Here is a 26,557-nt window from a genome sequence, read left to right as displayed (position 1 = left end):
CCTGCTTCTTTCAAGTCACCCGATAATACTTTGAATCAAAACCTTGCTGGCGTGTAATTCAGCCATATGTGAATCTTTGATAGGAGCACTAAAACTAGACAATGGCCCCTCCTGCGCAGTAACATTCCGTGAAGCTTTGTTTGCTGTCCTTACACATATCGCATAAAAGCAGCTATAAAGAGAAAAGTCAGGTCCATGCAAACATTGATCAGGCTTTTTATGGAGGTTTGAGGATGTCATAACCTGCTGTCCAAAGTGCAGCATTGCCTTCCTACTTCGCAGCTGGAAAATCCTGAGCTCAGGAGGCTAACGAAGGCAGGCATGAACATTTTAATAACCAGATTCAAACCTCAAGTGGAGATCACTTTGGGAACAGCCTTTTCTCGATGTCAGCAAAATGTCAACAAACGGGACCATAGCCAAAACCAGTGAAATAAACCGTCCCTGAGAAGACTGGCCATGAGAAGCTGTGGTCCAGTGGTTGCAACTCGTTTGGCAATGGCATAAAACGTAAAGCCGATTCAATTCAAATACTCTCAAAGGGGAATTTTTGAGGAAGTGTCATCGCACATTCCATGAAAATGTCTGGATGACATTCACGGAATGTTACTGCGCAGGAGGGGCCATTGTCTAGTTTTAGTGCTCCTATCAAAGATTCACATATGGCTGAATTACACGCCAGCAAGGTTTTGATTCAAAGTATTATCGGGTGACTTGCAAGGATAGGATCAAGTGTGGAATTTGAGGCAAGAAGGTCAACACAAAAAAGACTTGTATGGCTGAGACGTGTTCAAATGCCAGCTTGTTCATGATGTGACAGCACCTGACAGTGATGTGGTCATTACTCCTGGAGATTTTGAGGTGTTGTTCATCCCTTGGAGGTGTGTGTAAATAAACCTCTCAAGGACAATCTCTGAAAAATTTGAAATGATTGAATTTTAGAAGATGAACAAGCATTCACTCAGGTGGAAATATGCCAGCATCCTCACTTGCAACATTGTATTAATGGGCTGTAGGTTGTGTAACGATCTTGATTGGAACATTGTCTAAAAGTCATTTGGAAAATGTTGAATAGTGAATATGTTTGACAATTAGCTGTGGACTTACAGTGCTGAAGTTCCTGGTGATGAGGAAGATTCTTACAATGGTATCACCAGGCAAGTGGGACAAATTGTTCGAAGCCTGCCTTATTCCCATATCTCTGCATTTACCATGGCTAATTCACCTAGCCTGCACAACCGTGGACACTATTGGACAATTTATCATGGTCACGCCACCTAACTGGAAGATCCAGAGCATCTAGCGGAAACCCAAATAGACATAGGGAGAATGTGCAAACTCCATTCAGGCAGTCACCCAGCGCTGGAATTGAGCCGAGGTCCCCAGCACTGTGAGGCATCAGTGCTAACAACTGTGCCATTATGCCGACTCTACTGTGTTTGTGATGTACTGGCTAAACTCTTGTATGAGATCTGGGTATGGCTGTCAAGATTGGCATTTATTGCCTATTCCTAACTTCCCCTGAGCTGACTAGTTCTGAATTAGTCGAGAACCAACAATGAGTCTGTGGGATTGGAGTCACCAATATGCCAGATCAAGTAGGGATAGCAGATTTCAAGGTCGGAGGGGAAGGTGGTCAGGGTGGGATGCTCTTTGGAGGGTTGGTGTGGACTCGAAGGGCTGAATGTTCTGCTTCCACACTGTAGGGATTCTCTGATTCTTTCCCACTTTTCCAATATATCTACGTCCCTTATTAATTGCCTTTTCTACCCAAACTCCAACCATACATTCTTTCCATAATTTTGTAAACTTCTATCAGTTTCTGCCCCATCACCCTTTGAAGTTCAAGTGAAAACAAACAAAGTTTGTCCAATCTCCTCATAGTTAATATCCTCCAAACCAGGTGACATTCTGGTAAACTGTTTCTAACACCATCTCCAAAGCCTCCAAATCCTTCACCTAGTGTGGTGACCAGAAATGCACACAATATTCCAAAAGTGGCCTAACTAAAGTTCTATATGGTTGCAACATGACTTGCCAATTTTTATATATTTTTTAGATTAGATTCCCTACAGTGTGGGAACAGGCCCTTCGGCCCAACAGGTCCACACCACCCCTTGAAGCATCCCACCCAGACCCATCCCCCTATAATCCACGCACCCCTGAACACTACGGACAATTTAGCATGGCCGATCCACCTAGACTGCACATTTTTGGCCTGTGGGAGGAAACCGGAGCACCCGGAGGAAACCCACACAGACACAGGGAGAATGTGCAAACTCCACACAGATAGTCACCCGAGGCTGGAATCGAACCTGGGTCCCTGGTGCTGTGAGGCTGCAGTGCTAACCACTGAGCCACCGTGCCGCTATTCTATGCCCCAACCGATGAAGGGAGACATGCAATATGCTGTCTTGACCATCCTACCTTCTTGTGTTGTCACTTTCAGGGAACTGTGGTCTGTATACCAAGATCTCTTCGGATGTTGATGCTAGTAAGGTTCTGCCATCTACTGAATACTTTCCTCCTGCATTAGATCTTCCAAAATACATCACCTTGCATTTCATGAATTATTTCAGAGTTAGGAAGCACCTTCTTGCAAAAGAGAGTGAAGCAGAAGCTCAGACAGGGACAAGAGGCGACTGCTGTGGTTCATCAATGTAAACAGTAGCTGAGGGTGAACGCAGAGGTATAGCAAAGTTCATGCCATTGTACATCTTCAGTAAGTACGAAAGTTTCTCAGGTTGAAATGCCTGAAATAGATGCACTGCCAGAGGGCTGCAATTTTAAACCCATCTGTACATAATAATGAAGTGTCACTTGAGGAAACTGGTAGACAGCAAGTATTACACAACACCCAGTCAGCCATTAACAGTCTCCATTAGTAGTTATTCACCCTCCTAGCTAAATCTTTAACCACTCCTTTGTCTGTCCAACTGTTGTTCTCTCTCTGTGGGCTCTATCCCTACCTATCGTTTACTTCTGGACCACCCCCACCCTACTTCTGCATATAAACCAATATTTTCCTAGCTACCATCAGTTCTGAGGAAGGTCACTTGATCCAAAACATTAATTCTGATTTCTCTCCACAGATATTGGCCAGAACTGTTGAGCTTTTCCGGCAATTGCTGTTGTTGTCTCTGATTTACAGCATCCACAGTTCTTTTGGTTTTTATTAAGTACAGATTTCTCTACATGAATGAGTCCATTCATGCCTGAATGGACAAGCTTAAGCAAGCACATTACTGCACTGATTAAGATTTCCTTTAAAAGAGAAAACATAATCTTAGTTCCATTTAAAAGAGCTTAGAAGTCAAGGAAGTAAATTACAAGACAGATAGCAAAGCATTATGCCATTTCAAATGTGGACACAGAGTGTGCTCAGATCCCCACTTCCACAGTTGTATTCTTGCACATTCATGATTGACTATAGATTTCAGTATAAAGTAGCATATATTGACCATTTACATGGAGAGTTCCCTTTTCCAGCCCACGTGTCACAACAGGAATAGCGCTTGAGTGTTGTAGAGAGTCAAGGATGTGGATGATTTGCTGTAGAATTAGGTGGGCATTAATTGAACTTTCCTCCTGTCAAAACAAGTAAGTTTACATGAATAATATATATCATCACAAGAGACTATTGCATATGATTCTGTAGAAACAAGGAGATAAAGTGGAAAGGCAGACAGAACTGATCAGTCAGGGATCTCTTCTTGGGGTCAGTGGCTACGTCTTGTTGCTAAAACTTGTTATAGTTTTACACAGCTGGATTTGTCACGTACACACACAATGATCCAGAACCCAACTGAGGAATATGTATGCAGCAGACCGTTTCCCACATTGTTAAAAGTTAAACTGTCACCTATCTTACTGTTTCTAGTGTTCTACTAGTAAAGGTGGGCTGTTGGAAGTTTATGAACACATTTACCACCTTCTACTGTCACAGTTTGAGCTTGATAGCTTGGGCGCTATTCGGGTAAAGGCTGATGAATCGTCCCAGTGTCCATATGGGGAAGATATTTCTGTAGGAGGTATAACTAATTGCACAGGTTTTGTTGAATACACCAGCAATGTTCTCCTGTAGGAAAATCAAAACAGGACAGTAAAATGTCAAGGTCCAGGACAGGGAAAGAAATTAAAACATGAAAATAATGTCATTGACATCTATTCAACAGCAATTAATTAATGGCGTACATAATCAGGTTCCAGAGAATCTTGCAACAATAACAACTTATAAGGAGAAATCTTAATTAATAGAGACCTGGAGAAACAGAACAGCTGAAGTTTCAAAAGTAGCAAATGGCTTGAGCGTACTTTTTACAGACAATTTTCTGGAATAACATGTTCTTAAAGTAACCAGAGGACAGGTCATTTTAGCTTTATTTATAAGCAATGAGTTTGAATTCATTTTTATTTTAACAGCATGGGAGCAGCTCAATGACAGTGAGCAATATACTGTAGAACTCAATGTTAGATTGGAGGGAGAGGAGGGCGAGTCATGAAACACGGTTTTAAATTTTAATTTTAAAAAGGCTGACTTTGAGGCAACAATTGATTGCAACAGATTGAACAGAACTATTGAATGATAAAAGTCTGGGTGAACAATGGGAGTTTGGAAAGAATGGTTCTTAATATTCTAGTAGATAAAATGGAACAGACAGTCAAGCAACTTGAAACTCATGCAACTAATAGAGAAACAATTTGTTGTAGTCATTGTTGGTAAGGCTCAATGGCATGCACATTAATAGCTCACATTAATGAGGCCTCTTTCTACACTACTGTCTCCAGTTCTGGTCGCTCATTATAGAGATGATATTATCAAGCTGGAGAGGGTTCAGAAGAGATTTACCAGGATGATGCTGGGTATGGAAGGTCTGACTTACAAAGAAAGACTGAATGAGCTAGGACTTTTTTCACTGGAGCGTAGGAGGTTGACGGGCAACCTGATAGAAGTTTATAAAATAATGAGAGGTATAGATAGAGTTAACGGCAGTTGTCTTTTCCCTAGGATGGGGGATTTCAAAACTAGGGGACATATTTTTAAGGTGAAAGGAGAGAGACCTAAAAAAGACATGAAGCAATTTTGTTTTTACACAGGGGGTGGTTCACATGTGGAATGAAATTCCTGAGCAAGTGGTGGACGCGGGCACAATTACAACATTTTAAAGACATTTGGGTAGATATGTGAATAGGAAACATTTAGAGGCATATGGGCCAGGAGCAGGCAAGTGGGACTAGTTTAGTTTGGGATAATGTTCAGTATGGATTGGTTGGATCGAAGGGCCCGTTTCCATGGTGTGTAACTCTATGACTATATGACACATCAAACCATTGTCTATCAAAATTTTTCTTTTTTACATGTTTAAATATAGGTCAGTATTCTGTAAGTGACACAGCAGGAGATCGCCTGAATGTAAGGCAAAACGTTAAGTAAACTGCTCCAGAAAAGTAGTCACTCGCCTGAGGCCAATCCCCATTTGGCAGCTGCTTTGTCATCAGGAGTTCAATCCCTCGCTCGATTGCCCGGGTGCCAGGGTATCTTACAGAACGCAGAATCAAAAAGGAGGGGAAATACAGAGAAGGGAGTGTAAAACAAAGGCAAAGCAAAATTGTCACTCAGCTCAGCTAAAAAGATGCATCTTGCACTCAACAGATTAACAGAAAAGCTGCTTTTCAAAGACATCAATACTTCAATTCTTACATCAAGAGTTTTGGCAATGTGCTATAAAAAGCACAGCTGTGAAGAGATGCATGGCGCATGTAGTAATTATTTTAAGTTATTGAAGGCAAAGAGAACAATGACGCAAGTAAGAATAACGATCGCATTATCCGTTAAGCTATTAACTTTTAATATGTGGTCAGCTGAAGTCAACAAGAATGCTTTGAAATTTGGTTTCAAGTAGTGATAAATCACCCTCTACTCAGACTGAAGAGCATGAGGCAAACGGAAAATAATCCCATTCATCAGCATCCCTACCATACAGCAAATACTTCCAAATCTTTTGCTATCACAAGCTGTTAACTACACAGAGAGCTCAAGGTGACTAAATTAATTACTGGCTGAAGATTAGAACAATTCTAAATGCATTAACTTCTGACTGAGAAATCAAATTCACAGCTGTGCCATTACTTGAACTAGTAATGATATTATGGGATTTCACTTCCTCAAAAATCAATGCGATAATGTTAAAGGACAGGTGGGGGAGGAATTGCCGCATGGAGGCTCAGTGGCGAGCACAGGTGCCACACAGCGTCAGGGACCTTCGTTTGATTTTACCCTTGGTGGGTTTCCAGAAGTTGTTTGGGTTTTCTCCCACAGTCCAAAGATGTACAAGTTAGGTGGATTGGCCACGATAAATTATTCAGTGTTCAGGATGTAGGGTTACAGACATAAAGTAGAGGGATGAGTCTGGGTGAGATGCTCTTTGGAGGGTTGGTGTCAACTCATTAGGCCGAATAGCCCGTTTCCACAGTGTAGCGATTCTATGGGCAAAATGCATTCACAACATTTCCATTTAACAGTATGTTTTTAGACTGACTTGGATTGAAGAATCACTGGACGTGGTGCTGAGGAATGGGGTGGCACAAAGCCACCATGGCCGAACATTTGGATCAGAGTGATTGCCATATCATAACATTTAAATTGTTAATGATACCATAAAGTTTAGATTATTAACGATCATTGTATTTAAAGCTTCAGATCAACAATAAATTTAACAATAATCAGGGAAATAGTCATCACCCAGCACGTGGACAGATCTGAGTCAATTGAGGAGGTTCAGACAGTATTTATCATAGATTTATTGAATTTACTGATGAAGTAACAGAGAAAGTTGGAGGAAATTTGATTGAACAATCAATCGTACTTGGAGAGGTAACAAATAGTGAGGACAATACCAATAGTCTGGAAGATGACATTAATAGACATGGAAAATTGGCAGATGGAATTTAACACAAAAAGCAAAAGGGGAACCAATTGTAGATGAAACAGCATATGTCTGAAGATGGGTCACTGGACTTGAAACATTAACTCTGCTTTCTCTCCACAGATGCTGCCAGATCTGCTGGGGTTCTCCAGTAATTTTTGTTTCTGTTTCAGGTTTAAAGAGAGGTTTAAAGGAGGGGCCTAGAATGTATATGAATAGAACTTTTATAGATGGTTGGACATACCGGGAGTAACAAATGTAACAATTGGCTGACAAACATTCGGGATCTTGGGCTTCATTGATTGAGGTATTGAGCATAAAAGCAAGGAGATTATGCTGAATCTTTAGAAAGCTCAGTGAAGCCCTCGTTAGATCACTGGTGTTGTTTCAGCCACCACATTTCAGGAAGGATGAGAAAGTCTTTGAGAGGGTGCAGGGGACACTGATCAGATTGGATGACAGATTAGCTACAAGGTTAAGCTGAAGGAAGAGCTGTTAGTCTCCTTGGAGAAAAGGAGGCTGCAGGGAGATTTGTTAGAAATCTTCAGGATTTTGTTGGGGGGGGGGGTATGGTGAAGAGAGGTTAGAGACAAGAAAAATCTTATGCAGTGAGCATTAAAGACTCGGAGTTGTATACTATAAGGGGATAGAATGGAGACAATAAATGATTCCACAACAAAGTTAGATGAACACCTGGGGGATAAAACCTTTCAGGCCATGGGGATACAGTGGAAAATTTGGACTGAATGAGTTGGTCTGCGGAGAGCCAGCGTGGACTTGATGGGCCGAATGACCTCTTCCTGTACTGTGATGATTCTATTACTGGTTCATTCCCAGAATTAATTGGACATTTTTGAGTACACTTCTGATGAAATGAGGCAAAGGTTTTTTTTAGAAATAAATGCAAGCAAAAGCTCCATCCTTACCTGGCAGCCATTAATCCCAATACAGCCCAACATGTATTGTGAACTTGGGACTTTGCACTTTGCACATATTTCCTTTGTTCACATGATTCAAAGTCTTCGCCCCAGCCTCCATCTTCCATCTGTTTGGACAGCAGAAACTCGCAGGCACGGGTCACTGCTCTGCATGCAGTGCTAGATACGAAACAAAACCAATTTGGGCATTTAGGAGGGAAATCAGGGAATTATACAGAATGGGATTTAGGATAATATTAGCTAACATGTTAAAATGCCAGATGAAACTAACCATGGAATGCAGCTAATCAATGCAGATATTTTTAATTAACAATAACTGGAAAAAGGAGAAACAATGGGATGTCCTGTTTGTCACAAAATGTCTTGATCATGAAATTAGCCACTATTTCACTGAACAGAGGGACAGGCTAAGTGGTTTACTCCTGTTTCTATGTTCAGGGAATGGTACAGTTGTACAGGCCACAGCCTAGTAATCTCGAAGCCCAAGTTAATGCTCTGGGGACATATCTCGTCATGGCAGCTGGTTAAGTCCAATTAATATTTGTGAACTTGAAATTTAGTCACAGTGATGGTGACCATGAAAACTCACATTGACTATCATCAAGATCTTTAGGAAAGGAAATCTACCATTCTCACCTGGTCAGGCCTACATGTGACTCCAGACCCACAACAACATGAATGACTCTTAACCAAAATGAATTTTTTTGTGTTGTGTAACAAGTTACATAGGACATACACAGCAGAGAAACAAACAGCATATATGGCTCAGCTAGTCCATTCCAGGATTAAGTAAGTTAGAAACAAATGTTTAAAAGTGCTGGAACTTTGAGAGCAAACGATGAAACTGTGCTGATGCTCAGCCACTGTCAACAAAATAAAATGGGGCCAATGCAACCCAAGAAATATGAAGAATTTGTCATGCACTCCCTTGCGTTCTGAGTCTGGTCAAGAAGATTCTTAACTGTAATCAATACAGTTGCACTGCAGCTTACGTGGCACGTACTTGTAAAATTCATCATTGGAGATGACAGTTTCAATGCATTTGTGAAAGGGTGACCATAAGGTTGAACTTCATAAGAATAAAAAAACAGGTCATATATTATCCTATTTCATGAACCCCAATCTTGAACGTTTTTTGAAAATCCAAATATGCTACACATACTGGCTCTCCTTTATCTACTCTGCTAAATTCAATCTCAAAAATGCCAACAGATTTGTCAAACACCATTTCTTTTTTGTTAATCCATTTTATTTCTATCCAAACAGATGATTTTCAATGTGTTTATTGTCACATCCTTCATAATAAATGCCCAGCAGTTTCCTTGCTACTGACATCAGGCTAGCTGTCCCCATAATCCCTGCATTCTCATTCTCCTCTAGAAAGTAAAGACAACCTTGTATTTCAGCTGTTCTAGGATCTAGGGAATTCTAGAACACTCTTATTTCTTTATGAATAATCATTTCTGCAAGTTACTGATTCTCATTAGGCCCTTAACTTACCACCATTTACAGCATGAGAGATACATTCATTTCATGTTTCCCATCTCCTTGTTCCCTACCATAACTTCTCCAGTCTTAATATAAACAAGCACATGAATTAGGAACATTAGCAGGCCACTGGCCCTCTTGAACTTGATCTATCATTCAATAAGACAATGGCTGAACTATTTATTTTAATTCACGAGGTGTGGATATTGCTGGCTGGCCAGCAATTACTACCTGCCCTCACAGGGTAGTGGTGAGCTGCCTCCTTGAACTGTTGCAGTCCATGTACTGTAGGTTAACCCAAAAGTTTGTTTGAGAGAGAATTCCAGGATTTTGATCCAGCAACACTGAAGGAATGCCCATTAGTTTTCAAGTCAGGATAGTGAGTCATAAAGATGGAAAATAATGTAGTTGATTCTGGCCCTGAATTTACATAAAAAGAACTATTATGGTATGAGGCATGAACTGCCTATGATAAATTGGGGATTACTTAAAAAAGATTACAGTGACTAGGTAATGGCAAACAATTACAGAGTACCCAGTACGTTATATGAATACAGAGTATATTATACTTCAGAGGATTCTGTACATAGCAGCTCAGGCACAATATTCACTCACCCTTTCTGATGTGTGTGTCCCATGCAGGCAAAAGCCTCTAGGCCAAACCAGGTTCCATAGGTAAAGCAGACACCCCAGCTCCTGCGAAAAGGAAAGTGGAACTTATACTTAGAGTCAAAGAGCTGTACAGCATGGAAGCAGACCCTTCAGTCCACATGCTGAAGAGATATCCTAAATTAATCTAATCCCATTAGAGAGCATTTGGCCCATTTACTTCTAAACTCTTCCTATTCATTTTTCCATCCAGATGTCTGTTAAGTGTTGCAATTGTAGCAGCCTCCACCATCTCCTCACCCTATACACCAACCTATGCATGCAAAAGTTGCCCCTTTGGTCCCTTTTAAATCTTTCCCATCTCACCTTAAACCTATGCCCTCTAGTTTTGGATTAGCCTACCCTGAGGAAAAGACCTTGGCTATTCACCCTATCTATGCCCTTCATGATTTTATAAACTTTTACAAGGTCATGCCTCAGCCTCCAACGCTTTAGGGAAAACAGCCCCAGCCTATTCAGCCTCTCCCTTTCGCTCAAACCCTTCAACCCTGGCACCATCCCTGTAAATCTTTTCTGAACCCTTATTATTTGAATGTAAATTTCGCTAGCTGTCACACGTTAGAGCACTAACCTGGGACCCTGCATTGTTGGATGAAGCCATTGCCTCACCATGATCATATCTACTCCTAGAAGATGAATGATCTTTGGAATTTTCTACCCCAGAGCACAATGAAAATGGGACATTGAATAAACTCAAGGACGCATTCGTCAGAATTTTAATCTACAAGGAAGTTGGGGATTATGGAGGGGAGGGACAGGCAGCAAAGAGGAGCTGAGACCTCAGACAAGCCTTATTGAAGAGTGGCTGAAATGACATACTCCTGCTCTTTTCATACACTGAAAACATTCAGAGTGGTAAGGTCTAATCCATCTTGTTTTGTTGACTCTTGCCGTTCCCAAGGTAGTAGGAGAAACCATCACACAAAGACTCAGGCCTTACTTCATTGCCAAATTCATGCTGTTTACTTCGAAGATTTTTCAATATTTGCAACACACTCAACCCACTCACCCTTCCCACGACCCGTCTGGATTCTGCATTCTCTGACAGTACTCAAGGCCCTTTTCCAAAGTATCGCTGAAAAGATCACATTAAATGGTTAGAAAGTGGATGGCCATTTAGGTACAGCTTTTGCAAAGTACTGAACAATTCATATCCATGTTGGAGCTGATGCAAAGAAAGCTGCTCTGGCAATTTATTAGGGTCTAATATACTCACCGGATCTCCGTCACTCTGTGATATGGATATTTCTCATGGAAATGTTTCAATGCCTGCATGACTGCACATGTGCACTCAACATACGTGTAATCAATCATTATATCGCCTGCAGAAAAGAGACATAGCTAATAATGGTGTCTATTTGTTGCTTCTCATCACCTGAACAGTGACTTGATTGACATTACAGATATAAAAATGATCTCAGACAAGAAAAAAGATGTGACTTTATATATCACCTTTTGCAACCACAGCACGTCCCAGAGTATCTTTAGCAGTATATTACTGGCTGTAAAGAGCAGTCATTGCCATAATGTCAGAAATGAAGCAGCCAATCTGCATACAGTAAACTTCTGAACTTTGTGATGCTACTTTGAGGAATAAATACTGTCAGGGATGAAGAACCGCACCTCTGTCCTACTTCAGGATAGTGCCATCTGACATTTTGCAACCACCTGAGAGAGCAGCAGATCTGACATAATGTTTCTTGTGAAAGATGCCATCTCCGACAACTCGAGGCTCTGTCAAGACTGCACTGGGTTGTCAGTCTGGATGTTCGTACTGAAGTTGGACTTGAACCCACAGCTTTCCAACTCCGAGGTGTACCATGAAACGATCCATGGCTGCCCTGAACCCAGACGATTAAAAAAGGTAGGAATTTATTATTTTAAATTAGATGAAAGCAAATTTCAAATTGATATCAGGAAAGTTTTTAGTCAATATTGTGACAAACATTTGTGATAATGGAACACTATCAGAGGCAACAGTATTGAAGAGATTTCAAATGTAACGAGACCGGTAATGAGAACTTTATTAAATGCGGCACAGTGGCTCAGTGGTTAGCACTGCAGCCTCACAGCACCAGGGACCCGGTTCGATTCTAGCCTCGGCAACTGTCTGCGTGGAGTTTGCACATTCTCCCTGTGTCAGCGTGGTTTTCCTCCCACAGTCCAAAGATGTGCAGGCTAGGTGGATTGGCCGTGCTAAATTGCCCATAGTGTTCAGGGGTGTGTGGGTTATAGGAGGATGGGTCTGGGTGGGATGCTTCAAGGGGCGGTGTGGACTTGTGGGGCTGAAGGGTCTGTTTCTGCACTGTAGGAAATCTAATAAAAAAATAATTTATCATACATTTGATAGGCTGTATGTGGGGAGAAAACTGCTCCGGTTCTAGTTACATCCACACTCTTGGGTCTTGTTCCTCGATGTTGTTGACCGAATCAGTGCCACTTCCTGTATGAGCTCCAAAACAGAAAACTTCAACTTTTCTTCCAATTTACAAGCATCCATTGACTACATGAGCGGTCTTCGTCCCTTCCCTTCCTGTCCTCAACATCCTCATTTTCGTTGGCTTTACACCATGACCCCGGCAATGTCTACTGGCTCTCAGAGCAGAGAGATGAGAATGGTACTGAAGGAGTTGTTTGGTAAAGGAGGCCTCCATTTCATAGTCATTGGCATCAGTACTGAGACAGGAACTATACCATTACACAGGAACGTAGAATTAAAGAACAGAATAGGCCATTCAATCCTTGAGCCTGCTCTACTATTCAATAAGATTCTGGTTGTGGTCTTAACTCCACTTTCCTGTCTGGCACATCATAACCTTTGATGTTTCCTTGTCTGTCAAACTTCCAGCACGGCTTCCACTGTATTCTGGGGAAAAGAATTCCACACACTAACAACTTATAATAATTCTCATCTGTCTTAAATGATTGATCCCTGTCTGTACCCTATGTTCCTTTGTTCTAATCTCCCCCACAAGGGGAATACTCTTTCAGTACGACCAAGGCCCTTAGGATCTTGTACATTAGAATAAGATCACGTTGTCACGCTTTGGAACTCCAGTGGGTGTATGCCCAACCTTTCTTCATCACACTTTCATCCCAGGAATGAACCTTCTCTCAACTGAATCTAATGAGATAATATTCCTTTCCAAATAAGGAAGTCAAAAGTGCACACAGTATTCTGGATGTGATTTCACCAATATAGTGTACAGCATTCTGCTTGCCCTTAGAACCACTAGCTGCACTTGCAATTCATGTAACATGTAATCTTCTATCACCAAGTCCTGTAATCTTTCTCCATTTAAATAATATGTTGCTTTTATATTCTTACGACCAACTGGATTTCTGCATTTTCCCCACACTATACTCCATTTACAATTTGTTAGCCCAGTCACTTTACCTCCCCATATCTCTCAACAGACCTGTACCATGTCAAAGTCAACTTACCTTCCTATTGCTGGGATAGGGTCCACTTGAATTGGGACAGAGCCGAGTGAGGTATGGATATTGCGACAGGCAGCATTACAGAGAGGAATGGGTGTGAAGAGCATTTTTCTCATTGAAGATTGTGAACAGTGGCGTCTTGCAAGAATCAGTTCTGGGTCCTCAGTCGTTTGTAATATTTTTAAGTGATATGGATTAAAATGTAGGTAGCTTGATTAGTAAGTAGACTTGAGGATAGTGAGGAAGGTTATCAGAGGATACAATATAATATAGATCAGTTGGAAAATCAAATGCAAGAGGAAAGTATCCAGTAAATGGCATGACCCTTAGGAAAACTGATGTAAACAGAGGCATCAAGTCCATAGCTCCCTGAAAGTGGCAACACAGTTGTTAAGGAAGGTGTGTGGCAAGCTTGCCTTCTTTGGTCAGGACAGAATTTAAAGTTGAGAAGACATGTTGCAGCTTTATAAGACTTTAGTGGGGCCATATTTGGAGTATTGTGAGCAGTTCCGGTCACAATTGTATAGAAATGACGTGGAGGTCTTGGAGAGGTTGTAAAAGAGGTTTACCAGAATGTTGGAGGAACAAGGCAGGCCAGATAGCATCAGGGGAGCAGGAAAGTTGATGTTTCGGGTCGGGACCGCTCCTCAGATTTCTGCTCCTCTGGTGCTGCCTGAGTTCCCTCTGACTCCAGAGCCTGCAGTTCTTGCTATCTCTTTACCAGGATGTTGCCTCGATTGAGTGTATTAACTATAAGTAGAGGTCAGACAAACGTGGTTTGTTTTTGGTGTAGGAAGCTGACTGGCTGATCTGATAGAAGTAAATAAAATTGAGAGAGGCATGGATAGGTTAGACAGTCAGATTTTCCTTCCCAGGGTGGAAATGTCTAACACTAAGTGACATTGGTTTGAGCTGAGAAGAAATAAGTGTAAAGGAGACGTGCAAGGAAACTTTTTTTTTACATACATGATCCCTTGTTCCTGGAACACTCACAGGGGAGATGGCAGAAACATACGATAGCAATGTTAAACAGACATTTAGATAGGCATGTGAACAGAGAGAGAACAAAGGAATATGGACCAAGTGCAGGCAGATGGAATTAGTTTAGAATGGCATCAGGATAGCACATAAATGGGGGAAGGGTTAAGGGCCTGTTCTTGTGCTGTACTGTTCTATGTTCTATAAGGTAAGAGCCCTGTGACATGCGGACAACATCACTGGGATGAGGGGACGAAATTAGGACCTTCTGACAAGGCATTAGGAGAAGTCTGGGGCCATATAAAATCCAGTGGGAGTAAGATCGAGAGATTGAGCTCAGTTAGAACGGCAGCTTAACCCTAACAGGGACTCCACCATTTTTTAAAAAAAGACCAGACAAATGTCATGACAACATGAAGCAGGCCCCTAATTAGTAGGTAATGGGTAAACTTTAAAACCACATTAAGAAAAGGTGAGAGTTCCAGAAAAATTTAGATAAGCTTCTGCTCGGCTTAAACTTATGGAAGGAGTACTTTAACTGAAAGTATGGCAGGAGAGCCCAATCCCATGTATTTTACTGCCTACAGTATGTGGGAAGTTTTAGACCCTCCTAACAGTCTGGAAGACCAGATCTGCAGGAAGTGCCACCAGTTTGTCTACCTGGAGCAGCAGCTGAAGGTATGCAGTGCATCCGCAAGGCTGAGAGTTATATGGATAACACACTTTTAGACACGGTCACCATGCAGCTTAAGTGTAGTCAGAGAAGGAATAAGGGACCATTAGTCAGAAGAAAGCAGGAAAGTAGTCAGGAAAGCTTCAGAGTGCATCTCACGCAAGAACAAACTTTCAGCAGCAGATAATGGTGAGAGTGACAGCTCTTCTGGGGAATGGAGCCAAAGCCTGAAATGCACAAAGCGGAGGAGAATAAGTGGTCAGGTACCAAACGGGTGGCGGGATTGTCCTATGGAAAGACACTGGGCAAAGTGGGCCGGTAAATATTGGAAGCCATTATTAAAAATGTTATAACAGGGCACTTGGATAAGTTCAACGTAATCAGGCAGTATCAACCTGGCTTTATCAAAGGGAAATAATACTTAACTAATTTGTTGGATTTCTTTGAAGAATTAGGTTGTGCTTTGAATAAAGGCGAACTGGTGGATGTATTCTACTTTGCTTTACAAAAACGTTTGATATGGTGCCACATCAAAGGTTATTAAGGAAAATAAAAGCTCATAGTATAGGGGAGAACATGACATGGACAGATGATTGGCTGGGTAACAGGTGGCAGAGAATAAATGGGTCTTTTTCAGGCTGGAAGGATGTCTTAAATGATGTGCCACAGGAGTTGGTGCTGGGGTCTGAACTCTTACTATAAATGGTTATGATGAAGGTATCGAAGGGACGGTTGCTAAAATTGCTGATGGTTCAAAGGTAGATAGGAAAGTGACAAGTGGAAATGACATGAGGTTACAAAGGGATCAAATAGGTCAAGTGAGAAGGCAAAGATCTAGCAAATGGAGTAAGAAATGGGAAAAACGTGAAATTGTCCATTTTTCTGCAGAAAGAATAAAAAAGCATATTGTCTAAATGGTGAGAGGTTGCACAGCTCTGACATGTACAGAGATCTGGATGTCTCAGCAGATGAATGACAGAAGGTTTGGATGCAGGTATAACAAGCAATCAGGAAAACTAACAGGATGTTATTTTTTATTGAGGGTCACGGAAGCTGAGTCTATGAGTTTGTTGAAAGAAGAGATTGATAGATTTATGATTAACAGTGGTGTACAGGATATGGGAGTAGGTGGGTAAAAAGCAATGAAGTGTTCCATTAGCCATGATCTTTATGAATGGTAGGACAGGCTCCACAGGCTGTACCTGTCCTTATTTTCCTATGATACATTGAAAAAAAGAGAAAGAGAATTCGGAGACAGGCAAGCACAGGGAATCACTTCAACTAGCAAAGCTGTCAAAGTACAACAAATCCAACGTTGGCCGGAGAATTTGTATAACTCACACTTTTGTAATTAGGGGAGTTGGGGTGTGTGAGCAAGAAGTCCAAAGCACTGAGGGCAGCTGATGGGAAAGAAAACTTAGCTTCCTTTCAAATGTCAGCATTGAGCTGTCTAGCAGTTACTAACAGTGGGACAGAGGTTTGAGAAGGGGAGTGGTGAAAGTAGCATTAACACATACCTCCACAACCAAACTACTTCAAATGGGCTGTGAGGACCCTGGGTCCCACGATGCCATACTTAAAAATAAAGGAATATTGAACTACAGAGAAATCACAGATTAGAGTTACAAGCTCAATTTCTGACTTCTGACAGGAGTCAGCTGGAAGTGTCAAGGGGGTCCTCTTTCTCGGCCTCCTCTTGAGGTCCCCAATATTACTTATGGTATCTAGATTACTTGTTGAAATGAAATGTTACAGACCCTGGCAACATTCTAGAATAGTACTGAAGATGTGTGTTCCTGAATTTTCCATGCCCAAGTTGTTTCAGTACAGCTACAACACTGGCATCTACTGGTCAATGTGAAAACTTGTCCATTTGTGTCCTGAATACGAAAAGCCAACTACTACCCCAATAGTCTCCGCTCAATCATCAGTAAAAATGGAAATTGTTATCAACGGTGCTCCAAGCAGTATCTGCTCAACAATAACCTGCTCTCAAATGCCCACTTTGGGTTTGCTAGGGCCATTCAGCACCTGACCTCATGGCAGCTTTGGTTCAAACATGGACAAAAGAGCTGAATTCCAGAGGTGAAGTAAGAGCTGCAGCCTATGACATTGAGGCTGCATTTGACCAAGTGTAGCATCAAACAGTCATAGCAAAATTGGAGTCATTAGCAGTCGGGGTAAAAATTCTCCACTGGTTGGCACCATGCTTGACACAAAGGAAGGTGGTTGTAGCTGTTGGAGATGAGTCTTCTCATCTCTAGAATACCTCTGCAGGAATTCCTCAGCAAAGTGTCCTAGGCACAACTATCTTCAGCTGCTTCATTAATGACATTCCCTCCAATATAAGTGAGGCTATTTGCCAATGACTGCGCAATGTTCAGCACCATTCATTCCTTCTTAGATACTTGAGCAGTCCACGTACAAATGCAGCAAGACCTAGAAAATATCCAGGCTTGGGCTGAACACTGGCAATTTACACTTGTGCCATACACGTGTCAGGCAACTGTCATCTCCAATAATGGACAAGCAAACCACTTTGATGTTCTATGGAGTCACCATCACTGAATCTCCCCGCTATCAACATCCTGGGAGCTTACCATTGACGAGAAACACAACTGGACCTTCCATATAAATACTGTGGGTATAAGATCAGATCAGAGGCCAAGAATCCTGCAGTAAGTGGCTCACCTTCTGTCTCCCCAAAGCCTGTCCATCATCAACAAGGCACAAGTAAGGATTGTGATGAAACACTCCCAGCTTGCCTGGATTAGTGTAACTCCAGCAACACTCAAAAAGTGTGACATCATCCAGAACAAGAAACCTGCTAAACTGGCACCTGATCCATTATATTCAACATTCGCTGCCTTCATCATTGGCGCACAGTACTATCTGTGTGAACTACCCCCAAGATGCACTGCAAAAATTCACCAAAGATCCTCAGAGTTCAGAAGCTCTTCTAAACCCACAACCACCATCACCTTCAATTTCCCCTCCAAGTCAGTCATCATCCTGACTTGGAAATATATTGCCATTCCTTCATTGTCACTGAGTCAAGATCCTGGTATTTCCTGCCTAATGACATTGTTGGTCAACCCACAACAGGTGGACTGCAGCAGTTCAAAAAGGTAGCTCATCACTACCTTCTCAAGGGAAACTAGGGGCGGGTTGTAACTGCTGGCCAGCTATCGATGCCCACATCACTCAAATGAATTAAAAAAAAGAAATTCACTGAGTTTGCTTCGACAACACCTTTCAACATCAGCACTACCTAAAAAGGACAGGTCAGCAGATATATGGGAACATTACCACCAAAATGGGCCTCTCCAAGTCATTCCCCATTCTGTCTTGGAAACATTACATTACTTCTTCAAACTTGTTGGGTCAAAATCCTGGAATTCCCTAAGAGCATTGTGCATGTCCCTACACACCAAGGACTGCTGCAGTTCAAGAAGGCAGCTCACCACCACCTTCTCAAGGGCAATTAGGGATAGACAGTCAATGATGGCAGAGTTAGTAACGCCCATACGTCATTATAAATAATACAAAACTGAACAGGCATGTACTGTGGAGCCCAGAGGAGCAAGATCAGAACTCATACTTGTAAGGAGACAAGAGAAAAGGACGGAAGTCAAGGTAACAAAAACAACCAAATACACAGAGGAGGAACGTGGTAGCAGCTTATAAATTGAATCCTTTCATAACCATCCTGTGCAAAATGCTCATTGACTATCTCTAACTGTGTCTTGACTGATATAACTAAGAATATTCCAGCAAACAAGTTACTGGCCTAATCTATTGGCGTATCTTGGCTAACAGCTTACAGCAACACTAACTGAATGCAGAGCTCAATTGTTTAGAATTGGGTTAAACAGAATATCTTTCTTAAGAGTCTAAATTTAATGCAGATCCTTATTATGGAGAGATGGCACAGAACAACACCTGGTGTTTAAACTGGAGTCTTCAACGTATTTAATCCACAGAGAGGTCTGACACCTCACACACTCATTCAACTTCAAAGAAGTAGAAAGGGACAGAATCAAGAGGGGACTGTAATTATTCAAACTGAAGTTTTGATATGAAATTCTCATGTTCCATTTCATACATTCAGTGCTTTAGAGATCAGTATTGAAACTTACTACATGGACAACTGAGCCGCAGGAGAACCTATCAAGATTTGCATGTATTAAATAAAAATTCTTTCAAAAAATATAAATTTGAGACATGTACCAAAAACCTCTGAGGGGTTCAGAAGTTCGAGCAGTCGTCCCCCGCGCTTTGTCTCGTATGTGGCAAACCCACCGTCAGGGTTTCTCATACTGAGCAGCTGCAACAAGAAAAGGGAGATTGGATTAGCCACAAAACAAAATCTCAAAATACTGGAGAAACTCAGCAGGTCCAGCTGCATCAGGGGAGATAGAAGTAGAGTTAATATTTCTGGCTGATGATGATCTGATAAAATATCATTGATATGAAATGTTAATTGGGTTTCTCTCTCCCAGATGCTGCCTGTCATGCTGAGTTTCTTTTGCAACATTTGATCTCATTTGAAAGTAAATTTAAGCCTTGCTGAGTTACCATGGGAAGGGACAAGGTAAATGACATTGGGGTACATGGTGGAGGGGAACGGTGAGAGAAGGAGGGAGGTTAGCGAGTTATGAGAAGAATTGTATCTCAGGTTGAGGTTCTGGATGTGAGTTTGCTCGCTGAGCTGGAAGGTTAGGTTTCAGGCATTTCGTCACCATTCTAGGTAACATCATCAGGTGACCCTCCGACGAAGCGCTGGTGTTATGTCCCGCTTTCTATTTATCTGGTTAGGTTTCCTTGGGTTGGTGATGTCATTTCCTGTTCTTTTTCTCAGGGGATGGTAGATTGATTTGGAGCCAATGTGTTGGTGATGGAGTTCCGGTTGGAATGCCATGCTTCTAGGAATTCTCGTGCGTGTCTCTGTTTGGCTTGTCCTAGGATGGGTGTGTTGTCCCAATCAAAGTGGTGTCCTTCCTCATCTGTATGTAAGGGTACGAGTGAGAGTGGGTCATGTCGTTTTGTGGCTAGTTGATGTTCATGTATTCGGGTGGCTAGCTTTCTGCCAGTTTGTCCAATGTAGGTGTTTGTCACAGTTCTTGCAAGGTATTTTGTAGATAACGTTTGTTTTGTTTGTTGTCTGCATAGGGTCTTTTAAGTTCATTAGCTGCTGTTTTAGTGTGTTGGTGGGTTTGTGGGCTACCCTGATGCCAAGAGATCCGAGTAGTCTGGCAGTCATTTTGGAAATGTCTTTGATGTAGGGGAGAGTGGTTATGGTTTCTGACCCCGTTTTGTCTGTTGTGTGGGTTTATTGCTGAGGAATCGGCGGACTGTGTTCATAGGGTACCCATTCTTTTTGAATACACTGTATAGATGATTTTCCTCTGCTCTGCGTAGTTCCTCTGTGCTGCAGTGTGTGGTGGCTCGTTGGAATAATGTTCTAATGCAGCTTCGTTTGTGGGTGTTGGGATGGTTGCTCCTGTAGTTCAGTATTTTGTCCGTATGTGTTGTTTTCCTGTAGACGCTGGTTTGAAGTTCCCCATTGGCTGTTCGCTCTACTGTGACATCTAGGAATGGCAGTTCGTTGTTTTCCTCCTCTTTTGTGAATGTTATGCCAGTAAGGGTATTATTGATGGTCTTGAAGGTTTCCTCTAATTTGTTTTGTTTAGTGATGACAAAGGTGTCATCCACATAGCGGACCCAAAGTTTGGGTTGGATGATTGGCAGAGCTGTTTGTTCGAGTCTCTGCATTACTGCCTCTGCTAAGAACCCTGATATCGGAGATCCCATGGGTGTACCGTTGGTTTGCCTGTAGGTTTTGTTATTGAAAGTGAAGTGGGTGGTGAGACATAGGTCCACTAGCTTGATGATGTTGTCCTTGCTGATGAGGTTGGTGGTGTCTGGTGTATGTGTCTTCAGTTCTTCTAATAGTGTAGTCAGTGTTTCTTTGGCCAAGTTGATGTTGATGGATGTGTACAGGGCTGTTACGTCAAAGGAGACCATTATTTCATCTTCTTCTATCTTAGTGTCTTTGATGGTGTTCAGGAATTCTTGGGTGGAGCGAATGGAGTGGTGGGAGTCTTCTACTAGGTGTTTTAGTCTTTGGTGTAGTTCCTTGGCTAATCTGTAGGTTGGTGTTCCAGGTAGCGACACTATGGGTCTGAGGGGGGCTCCTGGTTTGTGAATTTTTGGTAGTTCGTAGAAGCGTGGTGTGTTGGATCCATCTGGTTTCATTTTTTGGAAGTCTCTCTTGTTTAATTCTCCAGATTTTTGAAGTTTTTTGAGTAAGGCTGTGATTCGGTTCTCTCGTTGTGGGGGTCGGGTCTATCGCCACCTGTTGGTAAGTGTCAATATCTGCAAGCAGTGCGTTCGCTTTCTCAATGTAGTCTGTTCGGTTTAGAATGACTGTCAAGTGTCCTTTGTCTGCAGGTAGAATAACGATGTTTTTATCTTCTTTGAATCCTTTTAGGGCTTTCCTTTCTTGTGTTGACTGCCAGACTACTCGGATCTCTTGGCATCAGGGTAGCCCACAAACCCACCAACACACTAAAACAGCAGCTCATGAACTTAAAAGACCCTATGCAGACAACAAACAAAACAAACGTTATCTACAAAATACCTTGCAAGAACTGTGACAAACACCTACATTGGACAAACTGGCAGAAAGCTAGCCACCCGAATACATGAACATCAACTAGCCACAAAACGACATGACCCACTCTCACTCGTACCCTTACATACAGATGAGGAAGGGCACCACTTTGATTGGGACAACACACCCATCCTAGGACAAGCCAAACAGAGACACGCACGAGAATTCCTAGAAGCATGGCATTCCAACCAGAACTCCATCAACGAACACATTGGCTCCAAATCAATCTACCATCCCCTGAGAAAAAGAACAGGAAATGACATCACCAATGCAGGAAGTGACATCACCAACCCAAGGAAACCTAACCAGATAAATAGAAAGCGGGACATAACACCAGCGCTTCGTCGGAGGCTCACTGATGATGTTACCTAGAATGGTGACGAAATGTCTGAAAACTAACCTTCCAGCTCAGCAAGCAAACTCACATCCAGAAGGAGGGAGGTTTCGTCATGATGGAGTTGGCAGAAATGAGCACGGTTGAGTTGGGGAAGTATAAAAGAAGGAGCATGGCAATTTAGGGAACTAAAAAGGGATTTGTACACGGAGGCAAAGATGTGGTTGTGTTGTTAAATGACCACATCTGACTATACCCACATGAGGCATTTGCTGCCCAGGCTATGGTGACACAGGAGGAAACTCAGTCATTGGAAGGGTTTTGAAACAACAAAGTGGTGGTATTGGGTAGATTGTCAGTTTTTAACTTGGTAAGATGCATCCAAAGATATTGAACGAAGTGGAGGTGGGCTTGCAGAGGCACTCAATTATTTTTCTATCTTCGGTGGATTAAGTGATGGTGTCAGAAGATTGGAGAATTACAGGTCAAGAGGGCGGGATGAAGTTAGTAGGTAGGAAATGGAAGTGCGGCTTGAGGTCGGGGGGGGGGATAGGTGAGAGGAAGAACTGGTTAGGGAGGCGGGGACAAGCTGGGCTGGTTTTGGGATGCAGTGGGGGGAGGGGGTGGATTTTGAAGCTGGTGAAATCCACATTGATACCACTGGGCTGCAGGGTTCCCAAGTGGAATATGAGTTGCTGTTCCTGCATCATTATGGTACTGCAAGAGGCCCAAGATGGGCATGTCGTCTAAGGAATGGGAGGGGGAGTTGAAATGGTTCGCAACTGGGAGGTGTAGTTGTTTATTGTGAACCGAGCATAGGTGTTCTGCAAAGCAGTCCCCAAGAATCCGCTTGGTTTCCCCAAAGTAGAGGTAGCCACACCGGGTACAGCAGATGTAGTATACCACATTGGCGGATGTGCAGGTGAACATCTGCTTGATGTGGAAAGTCATCTTGGGGCCTAGGATGAGGGTGAGGGAGGTGGTGTGGGGGCAAGTAAAGCACTTCCTGCGGTTGCAGGGGAAGTGTTGGGTGTGATAGGGTTAGAGGGGAGCGTGGAGCAGACAAGGGAGTTGCGAAGAGAGTGGTCCGTCCAGCAGGCAGACAAGGGTGGGGTTGGAAAAATGTCTTTAGTGTTGGGGACGGATTGTAGATGGCGGAAGTGTCAGAAGATAATGCGTTGTATCCGGAGTTTGGTAGGGTGGTATGTAAGGACTAGGGGGATTCTCTTTGGGGTGGTTATTGCAGGGCGTTCTCGACCGTTGCGGTCCTTGAAGAATGAGGGCATCTGGAATGTACGGGAGTGGAATGCCTCATCCTGGAAGCAGATGCGGCGGAGGCAAAATTCCATCCCCTATTACCAATTCCTTCGCCTCCGCCACATCTGCTTCCAGGATGAGGCATTCCACTCCAGTACATCCATGATGTCCTCGTTCTTCAAGGGCCGCAACCATCCCCCCCTGCAGTTGTTGAGAAAACCCTTGACCGTGTCTCCTGCATTTCCTGCAACTCATCCCTCACACCCCTGCAATAACCGCCAAAACAGAATACCCCTAGTTCTCACATACCACCCCACCAACCTCCAGATATAATGCCATCTACAATCCTCAACCTCTGTATCCCTCTCACCCACACCAACGTCTCCCCTGCGGAAATTGCAGCCCTCCACTCCAATCCCAACCTCACCATCAAACCCGCAGACAAGGGAGGCCCAGTTGTAGTATGGCGCAGGGTGGAGTTTCACCAGACAAGGGAGGCCCAGTTGTAGTATGGCGCACTGACCTTTACATTGCTGAGGCCAGACGCCAACTTTGTGACACCTCCTGCTACTGCCCCCTGGATCATGACCCCACCCCCGAGCACCAAACTATCTCCCAAACCATTCACAACCTCATCACCTCAGGTGACCTCCCACGCACAGCCTCCAACCTCACTGTTCCCCAACTCCGCACCACCTGCTTCTATCTCCTTCCCAAAATCCACTAACCTGCCTGCCCTGGTCGACATATTGTCTCCACCTGCTCCTACCCCACCAAAGTCATCTCCACCTATCTGGACTCCATTTTCTCCCCCTTGGTCTAGGAACTCCCTATCTACGTCCATGACACCACCCACGCCCTCCACTTCCTCCAGAACTTCCAATTCCCCCACCCACAACACCTCATTTTCACCATGGACATCCAGTCCCTATACACCTGCATTCACCGTGCAGATGGCCTAAAGGCCCTCCTCTTCTTCCTGTCCCGCAGACCTGACCAGTCCCCCTCCACCGACACCCTCATCCGCCTAGCCAAACTTGTCCTCGCCCTCAACTTCTCTTTCAATTCCTCCCACTTCCTACAGACAAAGGGGGTGGCCATGGGTACCTGCATTGGCCCGAGCTATGCCTGCCTCTTTGTAGGTTATGTGGAACCGTCCCTCTTTCGCACTTACACTGGCCCTAAACCACACCTCTTTCTCTTACATTGATGACTATATCGGCACCGCCTCATGCTCCCAAGAGGAGCTCAAACAATTCATCCAATTCACCAACACCTTCCACCCCAACCTTAAGGTGACCTGTGCCACCTTGACACCTCTCTTTCCTTCCTGATCCCCTCTGTCTCCATCGCTGACATCCACCTAGCAACCGACGTCCATTTCAAGCCCACCGACTCCCACAGCTGCCTGGAATACACCTCCTCCCACCCACCATTCTGCAAACGTTCCATCTCCTATTCCCAATTCCTTCGCCTCCACTGCATCTGCTCCCAGGATGAGGCATTCCACTCCCGTACATCCCAGATGTCCTGGTTCTTCATGGACCGCAACTTCACCCACCCCCCACCCCAGAATGTTCGAGAACACCCTCAACCGTGCCTCCCGCATTTCCCGCAAATCATCCCTCACAGCCCACCCCCGCAATAACCGCCAAAAGAGAATCCCCCTAGTCCTCACATACCAACCCACCAACCTCCAGATACAACGCATCATCCTCCGACAATTCCGCCATCTACAATCTGACCCCACCACTAAAGACATTTTTCCAACCCCACCCTTGTCTGCCTTCGGGAGAGACTACTCTCTCTGGGACCCCCTTGTCCGATCCACACTCCCCTCCAGCTCCACCACACCTGGCACTTTCCCTGCAACCGCAGGAAGTGCTACACTTGCCTCCACACCTCCTCGCTCACCCCCAACCTAGGCCCCAAGATGACTTTCCACATTAAGCAGACGTTCACCTGCACATCTGCCAATGAGGTATACTGCATCCGCTGTACCCGGTGTGGCTTTCTCTCATTGGGGAAACCAAGCGGAGGCTTGGGGACCTCTTTGCCGAACACCTATGCTCGGTTCGCAATAAACAACTGCACCTCCCAGTCGCGAACCATTTCAACTCCCCCTCCCATTCCTTAGACGACATGTCCATTTTGGGCCTCCTGCTGTGTCTTAATGATGCCACTCGTAGGCTGTAGGAACAGCAACTCATATTCCGCTTGGGAACTCTGCAGCCCAATGGTATCAATATGGATTTCACCAGCTTTAAAATCTCTCCACCCCCACTGCATCCCAAAACCAGCCCAGCTTGTCCCCACCTCCCTAACCCGTTCTTCCTCTCACCTATCCCCCCCCCCACCTCAAGACGCACCTCCATTTCCTACCTACTAACCTCATCCCGCCCTCCTGACCTGTCACCTCCCTATCTCCTCAGTCATTCTCTCCTCTCCCTGCCTCCCCCTCTCTTCCCCCTATTTATTTCAGAATCCTCTCCCCATCCCCCTTTTCTGATGAAGGGTCTAGGCCTGAAACGTCAGCTTTTGTGCTCCTAAGATGCTTCTTGGCCTGCTGTGTTCATCCAGCTCCACGCTTTGTTATCTCAGATTCTTTAGCATCTGTAGTTCCCATTATCTCTGAGAATATGAGGTGACGGACTTTAACACAAACATCATGGGGAAGCAGTACGCACTAATGGGCACAGATTCAAAGACAGCGCATGACTAGAGAAACCCGATGATATTCGTTCACAGAGCACTGAAGGTGGTAGGGCAAGTAAAGAGTGCAGTTAGTGAAGGATATAGTATTCTAGGCTTCATTAATACAGACGTGGACTAAAAGAGCAGAGAGGTTATGCTCAATTTATATGATATATAAATATGTTCATATTAGATCTTAGCTTGAATTCTGCGAACAGTTCTGGGTATCATACCATAGGGAGGATGAACATAGAACAGTACAGCACAGCACAGCACAGCACAGGCCCTTCGGCCCACGATGTTGGGCCAAACTTCTACCCGAAACCTAAGGTCAATCTGACCTCCACCCCTACCTTATACTATCGTCCATATGCTTATCTAATAGCCACTGAAATGCCCCAATGAGGCCAACTCCACTACCCTCTCTGGCAAGGCATTCCTCGCCCCTACCACTCTCTCAGTAAAGAACCGACCTCTGACATC

General features: G+C 43.6%; 2 protein-coding genes across 5 annotated transcripts in view; both read right to left on the bottom strand.

The window, feature by feature from the left end:
- Nucleotides 1–3,030, bottom strand: part of LOC125454114 (speriolin-like protein) — a 34,453-nt gene extending 31,423 nt beyond the window's left edge. The window contains exon 1 of the mRNA XM_048534491.2: nucleotides 2,428–3,030. The gene's annotated coding sequence lies outside the window, so the exon portion shown is untranslated. The remainder of the gene's footprint in view (nucleotides 1–2,427) is intronic.
- A 125-nt stretch (nucleotides 3,031–3,155) lies between these two features.
- Nucleotides 3,156–26,557, bottom strand: part of lss (lanosterol synthase (2,3-oxidosqualene-lanosterol cyclase)) — a 116,945-nt gene continuing 93,543 nt past the window's right edge. For 3 of the 4 annotated variants that reach the window (XM_048534489.2, XM_048534487.2, XM_048534490.2), the window contains 7 exons: nucleotides 19,344–19,440; nucleotides 11,238–11,343; nucleotides 11,031–11,096; nucleotides 9,968–10,048; nucleotides 7,853–8,023; nucleotides 5,461–5,539; nucleotides 3,156–4,078 (listed from right to left, as the gene is read on the bottom strand). In XM_048534489.2, coding sequence (XP_048390446.1) covers nucleotides 3,941–4,078; nucleotides 5,461–5,539; nucleotides 7,853–8,023; nucleotides 9,968–10,048; nucleotides 11,031–11,096; nucleotides 11,238–11,343; nucleotides 19,344–19,440 — 738 coding nt within the window. In that variant the 3' untranslated portion in view covers nucleotides 3,156–3,940. The remainder of the gene's footprint in view (nucleotides 4,079–5,460; nucleotides 5,540–7,852; nucleotides 8,024–9,967; nucleotides 10,049–11,030; nucleotides 11,097–11,237; nucleotides 11,344–19,343; nucleotides 19,441–26,557) is intronic. The other variant, XM_048534488.2, reaches the window with a different exon arrangement.

The sequence above is a fragment of the Stegostoma tigrinum genome, chromosome 7 (genome assembly GCF_030684315.1).
Source record: "Stegostoma tigrinum isolate sSteTig4 chromosome 7, sSteTig4.hap1, whole genome shotgun sequence".
Classification (NCBI taxonomy): domain Eukaryota; kingdom Metazoa; phylum Chordata; class Chondrichthyes; order Orectolobiformes; family Stegostomatidae; genus Stegostoma; species Stegostoma tigrinum.
This window is presented reverse-complemented; position numbering and strand designations above follow the sequence as displayed.